The sequence below is a fragment of the Aptenodytes forsteri genome, unplaced genomic scaffold (assembly GCF_000699145.1).
Source record: "Aptenodytes forsteri isolate BGI_AS27 unplaced genomic scaffold, ASM69914v1 Scaffold336, whole genome shotgun sequence".
Lineage (NCBI taxonomy): Eukaryota > Metazoa > Chordata > Aves > Sphenisciformes > Spheniscidae > Aptenodytes > Aptenodytes forsteri.
In genome coordinates this window covers 3,360,256-3,371,169 of record NW_008794911.1, presented here as the reverse complement: position 1 = coordinate 3,371,169, position 10,914 = coordinate 3,360,256, and the positions used below count along the sequence as shown (strand labels likewise).

Here is a 10,914-nt window from a genome sequence, read left to right as displayed (position 1 = left end):
CAGACGTCCGGGACATTGAAGTCCCCCACAAGAACAAGGGCTAGCGATTGAGAGACTTTGCCAGCCGCTTGTAGAATGCTTCATCTGCTTCTTTATCCTGGTTGGGTGGTCTATAACAGACTCCCAGCAGGATATCTTCCTTGTTGGCCTTCCCCTTCTATATGTGGCTATAAACCTGTATTTGTGATATCTATATGTAGCCTCTATATGTGGCTACAAACCTTAATTCAACAAGTATGTATTTTATCAAAGATCTTATTATCTGATTTAAAGATTCAAATCATAAAAATGTTAATAGCTGTGCAGTAACACACACTTAAAACAGCTTTAAATTGCTTTTCATGTGAAGAATGTTGAGACAGCGTGCACCCCCAGACATAAAAACCACTCAACATACAATTTCCCAAACTGCATACACTGAAGAGGATAACTGTACTTTAATATTATTGGGTTTCTGAAAACCATATCCAATTCTTGGATTAGGTATGTGTTTAAAGATGCCCCTGTAGTACTTAATGTAATTTTGGTTACTCATAGATGTTGTGGAATTGTAACAGATTGCTCTTAAAAAGCTCAGCCTTCTGCAAAAGGCTACAGGGAGGTAACTCATACTGCTTTCTCTCCAAAGCAAAGAGTTAAAAGACTCATTAAAAACATTGTCTTCATTCAACGGAGGCACAGATGTGAAGGTTTCTATATACTGAGATGGCATCTACCTGACAGCCATTACAATAAGTATTTTAACCATTGCCTCCCTATTTCTTCAATAATTCTCTCAAACAACAGGTTATGGCTTTTGGGGTGCAATTTAAGAATGAATCTTACATGGCAAGTTCACTTGCTTATGGCAGAAAACAAGGCACAAAAATATCAAGCACTCATTAGAAGAATTAAAAAAAAAAAAAAAAAAATCTTTTCTTTACTGAAGGATAGACAACACACGCCAGTGACATGAACAGACCCTGCAGCAAGACCGGCTTTAGAGGCATTCCCTTACTTCCAGCCCTCTGCCAACAACAGCTTTGCGTGCCACATCCTTGGCCAATCCAAGCACTCCATAGTACACGATACGACGACAGGCTCTGCAATGCACAACACTGCCTTGCTCCAAAGTATTCTTAAATACAGTACACGAAAGCTTTAAAATCTTGTCCTGTCTAATATCTCCTCTGCGCCTCTCAGTTTAGGTTTGCTCCAGCTTGCTATAGGCAGCACTTCCCTTACGGTACAGCCATGCGGACCAGATCTCCCTCCCTTCACCTCAGTGGCAGGCAGGACGTGAGGGGTCAAGCAAAGGCTGCTGAGGCACAGGCACAAGCAGAGCAAGGGAGAGCAGAGCAGGGGACAGAGACCGCAAAGAAGAGGCACCAGTGAGAAGAATGCAGGAAGAAAGGAGAGAGGGCGGAAAGGATACTGGAGGTAGGAAGCGAATCTTCATCCACACACATGCAAGGAAGTTTAAAAAAAGGTCTCAGGCTCCTCACCTCCAAGAAACCTCAAAAGAAGCTGAATTTAAGGTAAACGCAGACATACTAATATAGACCATTTTTCCTAAAAGCCTATCAGGAAGACAATCAAATAAAAACACCGTGTATACAATTTCACCTGCATAGTGAGAAGGCCAGAAATAACCAATTAAAAAAAAAAAAAGAATTGTTCAATCAAAAATAAACTATATGGAACTAACCCTGCTATCACCCAAGATAGCACAAAGGACTAATAAATACCCCACAGCAGTGACTTTTTGTTACAGATCTTGAAGTACAAGCTTCTGCATCTTATACTTCAGCCTGCAAGGGTAAAAGCTCCAATAATTAAAGACTTCCAAGCCTAAAACACATGATTTGGAAAGAAGGTACACTATTGCTTGGATTTATCATGACTCACTACCTCATTTTTCAAAAAGAGCCTTTAAGAAGGTTTTTTTTTGTTTGTTAGTTTTTAAGTACTTCTAGCACTGACAGCACTGATTGTCTTTACAAAGAACTACTTCATATATCTACTTTACGTAATTATCCTCTTGTAGCCAAAAGAATATAATGGAAACATGTCTGCATGCTGAGCACATTCATTTCAGTAAGCCACAGAGACACAGGACTGGAACAAGCCTCCTGAATCATCAAATCCAGTCCTCTGCTAATGCGCTCATGTAAATAATATGTTTATTATACCGACTGAGTTTCACACAAACAGAAAAAGGCATCCCAAGGTTATTCTTTATGTGAGACTATTCCGAAAACCTTATCTATGACAGTCTGGTGCTTATTTCAGTGTTAAACAAACGTGTAACTATCTTTCTATACAAACTATAATACAAAGCAATTCTAAAGGTTCCTGTTCACAGTATTAGCCCACCACATAAAAGTACAATTCTCAACACACTTCTTTTTTGGCTAAGAACCCTGATAGCGCTCCTTTATTATGTGTAATTATTATTTTAAGTTATAATGATATAAGGATGATTTATGCTTTGAAAATATTACCCATTACCAAACAAATCTGATGCTTCTACTCAATTAAAACTCTTCTAGATGTTATGAATTATTGAAATAAAATTTTAAGTTTTAATTAAAAAAAGGATTTTTGAGTTACAGATGCATTTAAACGGTATTTAAAACATTAATTTGTAATTTTGTGTTTTGGCTGCTATACTTCAGAATACCTCAATGATTTAAAAATTGTTCTTGGGATAAGAAACACCGAAATCTTCAGCCTGGAGCAATAGCGATTTGGCAGGCCACACTGTAAAACCTGAGAAAAAAAATAGAAGACTGATGCTTATCTTAGAAACACTGATGACATGTTAAAAGCTGTGCCAATGCTATCGCTAAAATAATGGAAGCAATAGTCCCTCAAAAGTGAACATCTGTCAGCTCTAATTTCTGTTGCAGTTACATTTATATTTTCATAGTTTGGAATAGCTTGGCAATAATTTGTATGAAGAAAAAATTATCACAATGGCTGAAGATTTTCACATTCATCTTGACTGCTAACAGTTTTTGCTAAAACTAAAGTTTCCTTAAAACATGCCGTATCAACCATCTGGATTCAACCACCATTTGTCCTTAACATTTTGGGCTGACAAGCCACGATCTCTGCTGAAGTTTGAGGTTTTGAATTTCTCTCTGCCTGATGCTTATCTCTTCTCACAAGGAGAAAACAGAATGAGTACATTATTTCAATTATTTCTTTATTGCATGTGAGAATATTTCTGGTTGTTTCCCCTAACCTTTCTCTATTCCTACCATCATAACCCTTTTTATAGTGTGTTGTGCAAGCCTATCAATTTATTTTCTAGTTTCAAGAATATAACTGCATTCAGTATGTGTGTGTTCACATTGTCGTTTTCTGTACCAGAGCCTAAGCAGCCTGCAGAGAGAGGTGTAAAGATGTAGGGGGAGGAGAGGAGGTATAGCACACATATTTTGCTAATTTTTTTATAGGGGGGGGGGGGGGGGGAGAAAATTTATTACACTTTCAAAAAAAGTACTTGGAGTTATGTACATGATATCATTTAAAGGTAGGTACTGATAAGGTAAACCCTATACACCTCTACTTCCAGCATTAGAGAAGAAGAATGCCATCACATGTACAATAAAGATGCCTGAAATGTTTAACTAATGATGGGTGTTTTAGAATGTTTCACCTCCTAATTTCTTAGTTAATTTACTTTAAAAAAAAGTATTTGGTAACAACAACAAAAAAAAATTAAAAAGAAGGTTGAGCAGAATTCACTAGAAGCCAGCTAAATTTATCCTATCTGTTAATCAACAAGTACCCAAATACTTCTATCATGACAGAAGTTTGTGGAAAAATAGATACTGGAACACAACAAAGACAAATCTCTGTTTTTGAAAACTAGCATGAAGATCAGCTCTTAAAGCAAGGTGAAAAGCAGAGTCTGCCTGATTACTAGCACAGAAATCACTATGGTTGTTTGCCTGCGCTAAGGGTAGAAGCAATAGAGAGATGAAACCATGAGTGGCATGGAAAGGGTGACTCAAGATTAGCAGTCTGCTGCTCACTTTTACAACATTTGTATCAGAAATTCAGCCAGCAGGAGACAGGTTTTAAAAAACCACACACGCACAAAAAGGGAATAAATACCATGTAGTTAAAGCCGTGAAACTCCTGGCAAATCTTTATTTAAAACAATACCAGGTATTGGATAGCAAAATTTTACTGCAGTACAAAAGAGAATGGAGAAATTTATGGAGCACTTAAAACCACATTTGGCTCAGGAATGTTGTAAAGTGCAAATGGTCGGAGAATAGAAAGTACCAACATCATCATATATCCTTGTCCTGCTCTTACACCTTTCTTTAGGTATCAATTTCAGCCAGAGAGAGGACACTCATCTAATTTTTACAACACTTTGGTGTTATCAAAGTCTGGTCAAATATTTTTATCTGGCTAATTTTCTCTCAGTTATTCACAAATCAATAGTGGAATGAAGTGACCTAAAATTTTTCTTTTCTAGGGTAAAGATGTACTAGATATTTTCAAAAATGGGATCACACCTCTGAGGAAAAGTCTTTGTACTTATCTGATGCTACTGCATGCCTAAAAGAAAAGCTCTATAATAGGATGACTATAAACTTGTTTGATTTTAAACAAATTTTAAACTTCAAGATGATGTTTACTTAGGCTAAGTATTTTAAAACATATCCATTTAGAATTAATTTTCATGTGACATCCCACTGTGAAGTTGGAAAGAACATTCACCCAGTAGTAATGGCCAAAGCACTAAACTGCACTGGCAGCTAAACATACTGCAATCAGGTTAAGTATTGAAGCAGTTTCTCCATTTCACTCATATGGGTAGTTCATTCAACTCCATCTGGGAGTTGGATTATCCTTCTTTTTAATTGCTTTCTACTCTACAATAAATGGTGTAAGAAGGAAAAAAATAGTTTCAAGATAGCTGCAAATCTCAAACTTGCACACTAGATATCTAAGAAATGTATTAAAATAACTATATTCTGAATCAACCTTTTCTCGACAGTTACAAGAATGTTAAGTAGCATTCTAATTTCCATCCCAGTGCAGAGTAACACATCCAAAATTACCCAGTAGGTCAGAAATTTATCATTTGCTGTTCTCTAACAGAGAAATTGTGTACAAATTACAAGTCTGAAAAAACCGTACATTAAACACCACAACTGCTAATATAGTCAATGATAGAGATAATGGTATTTTCACTAGTCTAGAGAACAGGTGAGACCATTTCTGGGTAAAAGGAATAACCTTTTATTAGACTAACTGGTATATTTTGAAACAACAGAGAGCATTTCAAGAACAGAGCCTTTCTTTGGACGTGAAATAGAAACAGAAGCTTTCCAAGCTAACCACAATACCCTGCATTTAGTAGCACATGGAAAATACTGAAGCCTGCAGTACCAGGGTATGTTTTTCTGTAAAAGCAACAGCTTCCTCATCCCCCAAGAACATCTGCTTACCTGAAGAAGAGCTTGAGCACACCATATCTTGCCTAATTTTTTCAAATAAATCAATTTCTCCTATAAAAGATATTCCCTCTACCTACTAGGTCTTCTCTGAACAGATCTCTCATTTCTATCAGCAAATGCAAGCCAAAATTTAATCTCACTGTTTCAGAACAGCCTTTTGTGAAAGGACTGTCAAAAGGCAGTTCTTCAGCATCCCACCATAATCCCTGCAAGAATCTGCTGTAAGCAAGCTCAGTGGAAACTCTGCTTGGATTTCTGTTTGTGGCGCAGGGCACCGTGCTACTTACAAACAGATACTCTAATATCATCCTGATGTTGTGTTATTCTCAAAAGCAGGTTAGTCACAAAATACTGCTGCAGAAGCCAACTGTTCTTGGCTGAATTTCTACCAAAATATGGTCTGGCCATAGCTACTACTTTTAATGAGCAGAAAGTGATAACAAAAATAAACACACCACTAAGTATTTAAAATGGCAATAATATGTAATCTTGGAAGATATTTATTCTCCCCAAATTTACATTTTTATACTAGTCCAAAGATCTACTGTACAAATAACTTCAGTAAGTACATTTATGAAATGAACCATATCTAATAAAACCTAATACTGCAAAAAACAATTATGTTGATGTAAACATAAGGGAAGCAGAGTGGTTGCCAACACCAAGGTAGATCTTTATTCAAAGTAACATCCTTCTCAATCATCAGACAGAAGTGGGGGGGGAGGGGAGAAAAAACCCAAATCAAAACACAAAACAGAAAAATCCAAGTGATTTTCCTTCAGAAGAGTTAAATAGCCTTTAACTGAGTTTCAAAGTAGATCGAGGGTCTTATCCGCCTGATTAAGTAAGGCTTTTAACAAGTGAAGCTGTAATTAGGCATAATGATACCGGAACAAGCTAAGTTAGAATCAGGCATATTAATTCTAACTTCGGAAGATACCCACTCTTAATGGCATTTGATGCTCTTCCTATTCAGAGAGAGTTATTTCATCTTCAGTGAGCTGGAGCTGTAGTGGAAATTTTCCACAGCACCTGTACCGGCTCACGAATTTCTTGCTAGGAAGACAGCCACAAGTACTGTGTTGGTTCAGACCATGCCCACGCTCTAGCAGCACCACTTTTTAGTATTTCTGGAGTATTCAGGAGGTTTCAGTCCAAGAGGCTAAGGAGCTCATAAGAATTCACACAATCCCATGTGGTGTTATGCCAAGAGGCTGCAATGGAGAGTTACAACTTTGTTTCTTTTGAACTGCTCAGCTACTACCAGAATGCAGTACAATTGCCACGTTTAAGGCCTCCCTGAACTTTTCTCTAAAATCTGGAAGCAAGCCGCATGAGTAAGAGTTCATGGCAAATCTCTGTCAAAATCAGGATAGGAGATTGTGTAGAAAGGGTTGGGCTTGATTTTGACAATCTTGATCTGACTTTTACATGACATTTAAATTGTACGGGACTAGAAAACTCCCAGCGAGCACTCCCAAGTGAGTACAAATACCGCACATAACTTAAGTCAACAGCCCAACGTTGATTTTAGGCATAGAATTAAAAAACCCTGCACAAAGACCGGTTACATGCCTTACAAACTTGTACTAATCCTTAAAGAAAGATCAACAGGGTCTAAAGAAGAATCCAAAATTATACTGAATTAATACATTCGTGTAGAAAGGGTTGGGCTTGATTTTGACAATCTTGATCTGACTTTTACATGACATTTAAATTGTACGGGACTAGAAAACTCCCAGCGAGCACTCCCAAGTGAGTACAAATACCACACATAACTTAAGTCAACAGCCCAACGTTGATTTTAGGCATAGAATTAAAAAACCCTGCACAAAGACCGGTTACATGCCTTACAAACTTGTACTAATCCTTAAAGAAAGATCAACAGGGTCTAAAGAAGAATCCAAAATTATACTGAATACTAATACATTCAGTAATAAAAAAAAAAATCTATAGAACTCCCATTCAATAAGGAAAACCCAATATAAAAACCATCTGCTAGCTAAGAAAGCTTTTTTGTTACATCTTAACAAAATTCTGTCAAAAGAACAGAATTATTATATCTTTTGTATGATTTCTGTTCTTTGATGCACAAAAAGCTTCTTCGCTATTTTTTGGTTATTTACTTTAAACTAGTAGCAGATATTACAGACAATTCCTAGGGGAAAAATCACTGCTGCACATCCACAATAGAAGACAATTATGCTAAAACAATGTATCTGTATCTCCCTTAACCTAATCTGTAAAAAACCTGAAGAGTATTAATAGCTGTTTTTCCACATACCTGAGTTTGAGAATCAAAATTCAGTATTTTCTAAATACTTCTTATACTAAATTCAAGAACACACAGTCAGGTATAAATCAACCCATGTGGAAAGTGGCCCGCAGACATCTAGACTCCAAAGGATTAAACCAGCCACAACAAAAGAAAATCCAACTCAACAACAACAGCGGGGCAAAGATGACACAGGCATTGACTACTTGAGTAGAACAGAAATGCTCTGCCTCTAAAACTCTCTTCAGCAGATGACTCCAACTCCTCACATATCCAAAATTGGATTTTGAATTATTTTTTTCCTACTGCTACTTACAATCCTTCCATGAGTTCCTCTTTTCTTCCAAATTATCTCAAAGTGCTCAGCCCCCTTCCTATAAGCTCCCTGTAATTCCAACCCTGTTTGCGTCACAGACCACAGGCGAATCTTTGTGCCTTCTCACATTCTGCTTCCACAAACCCTTTAATTCATGTCCACATTAGCATCTTTACTTGCAAATTCACTTCATTTTATTGCTATCCTTTCACCTGAAACAGCTTTCCTCTATCCCATATCTGTCTCAGAAAGCTTTCATCTTACCTATTCAGCTGACAAACTTTTTTTTCCACAAATCACCCTTATATGGATTTGCATCCATATTCTCTCTTTACTGTATTCCAAATATATTTTATACTAGAAAAGTAAAAATATTTTGAAAGGTGCTGCAAATGCTAGTTGGCCATATACATCAGAACATTATGTGGAGTGATAACCAGACACAGTTATATAATGTAGACTTCTTCAGGGTGTTAAGGAAAATTCTAGAAAAATATTAAATCACTGTAGACTTTTTTTTTTTTAACAGTGATCCTCCAGGACTCCAAGCAAAACAGAACATTTTTTTTCCTCCACTGAAGAATATTTTTAGTTTTACCAACCTAATATTACTCTAGATGAGAAAAGAGTCCCCATGCCCCTCAACCTCAGGGTTTACAGGAACAGCAGTCAGCTACCTGGCGTGGTGCTCTCCCTCATCTTTAGCAGAGAAAAGCATTTGATGTACACTGGAATAGTTTAACTCACCAATAAATGGAATAGAAGCCAAGGAGTCACCAGGTGGGCTGGAACCTGATGCTTTCCTTTCTTCTATTCTTTTTATGTGGACTTCTCTCCGAGCATCGTTAGGTAACCAACAGGTAGTATCTGAGGCTGCCTCTTGGTCATTTACAGCAAGAATGTAGGACTGATGCCTCAAAGGCTGTGGAGTTTGGTGGCCAGAAGGTGATTTGTCCCGCATGACCACTGTGTCTTTGTCATTTTCCTGAACATCCGTTTGCAGAATTTCAGGCTCATGGACATCTTCCCTTTCAAAATCATGAATCTTTTGTCTGATGGAACCATCTACATTGTCAGAGGTAGTTGAACTCTCACTTGTTGGCTGAACAAGTCTGGCAGAAGCTGGGGACAGAGAGGAGGGTTGGATGGTTTTGCCAGTTTCTGTTTTGTGATCTGGGGCACCTTCTGCTCGGATCCTTGACTGTTGGTTTAACAGACCACTCTGATGCAAGTGATTTACTGTTCTTTGGTCTTTGCTGGCAATAGCATCCAGGCCCTGGTTAAGGGGAAACGATGGTTTTGCTGCATAGGGAGCAGAGTTCTTCAAAGAGCTACTTTTAGAACTTCTGGCTGGCGTGAGAGACAATCTCTCTTGTGAAACAGTTGTAGGTTTTGAAACTCCCCCAGGAGTTTGCAAATCTCGAGAAGGCTGTAACATCTTTATATCTGGTAGAACTTTCTGAAAATGAGAACCGGGCAGAGAAGCTCTACTACCTGTTCTCCTGTTGTCTGAAACATAAGCACTCGGAGCCACAGAAAAATTTTGACCTCGAAGGGACATATGAAATGCATGCTGTCTAGATCTCTCATAAATACCTCGCCGATCATCTTGTTCGGTAAACCCTGTCCACTTGTAAGTCTTTCTCCTATCTCCATTAGTATCTGCAATCAGATTCTCAGAATGAAAGTTTTCTAGCACTTCACCCTGTTTGCTGAGATAATCCCATGAGCGAGCCCTGTGATTTCTAGCATTAACTGAAGGTGAAGTTAGAGTATCTTGCGAAGCACTTCGTGGCCACTCTTTCATCAACACGGGATCTTCAAGTCTTTCCTGGGATACACTTCTCTGCCGGATCTGAACAGACTGTGGAACCCTGTCGTGAGAGGTGCTCCTGCGCCGTACCTGTGAAGCAGTGCGATTTGGCACCACTTGATTATAATCAGTTGTATTCTGAGAAGCTGCTCTTAAACTATCTAACCTTTCCTGTATGGTTCGGGAGCCATACATGTGCATGCGCCTATTATCAATGTACTCTTTGTAAGTTTTGTAGGTCTTCCAGTCTATATGCTGGTGGGATGTTGGAGAACTGTAATGATTAGCAGAGACTGAGGGCGAGTCTGCGGCTTGAGCAGGAGGTCTAGTGCTTGTGATTCCTTCTGGACATACTACATAATTTGAAGCTTTACTTTGTGTTCCAGTTGGATCAACTGGCCTTGTTATTGGAGTCTGGGGAAGTACAATGGCAGTGGACACTGAAGAAGATGGTGACGTGGTCCGTGCTTTTAGACTGGTTTGATCTTTTAAGCCGTATCTTACTTCCTCTGTCCTGTGTGATGGACCAGCATGATTATTTCTACAAGATGGCAAATCTACAGCCTTCTCAGAAGGCACAATAACAGTCCTTACAGTTTCATTGCAAACACAGACAGCTGTATTTGATTTTGCAATGTCTGTTGGTGATGGAGGCACTTGTATTTCCATTCTGTAGGCCCTCTCTGGCTGTGTCAATGCCCGTACTGGTCTACTGACTTGCTGTTTCCCCAGTGAGAAGTCAGAAGATAGCTTGTCACCAGTTTGTGCCATAACAGAAGCTGTGGATGTCAGGCGTGGATAACATATTGGCGGTGGTTCAGGTATGTTGTGGGCATTACCACTGTAGGCTTCGTTGCCTTTCAGGTAGGCATCTTGGGAATACGCCTGTGGAGAGAAGATTAAGTGAGTATTCAGTAGTAAAGGAGATGGAAAAGTTCCCCATCTAGCATTTGCACGATCAAGCTTCAAGAGAGGGAACAGAAGTACAAAATTCACACTGTCATTTTAGATAAAATGTTAGTTAAAAAGATAAAAATAGCAT

General features: G+C 38.4%; 1 protein-coding gene across 1 annotated transcript in view; it reads right to left on the bottom strand.

The window, feature by feature from the left end:
* The window catches only part of ARHGAP21 (Rho GTPase activating protein 21), a 76,045-nt gene that overhangs the window by 24,401 nt on the left and 40,730 nt on the right, over positions 1 to 10,914 (bottom strand). The window contains exon 7 of the mRNA XM_019471003.1: positions 8,807 to 10,757. Within this exon, the coding sequence (XP_019326548.1) occupies positions 8,807 to 10,757 (1,951 nt within the window). The remainder of the gene's footprint in view (positions 1 to 8,806; positions 10,758 to 10,914) is intronic.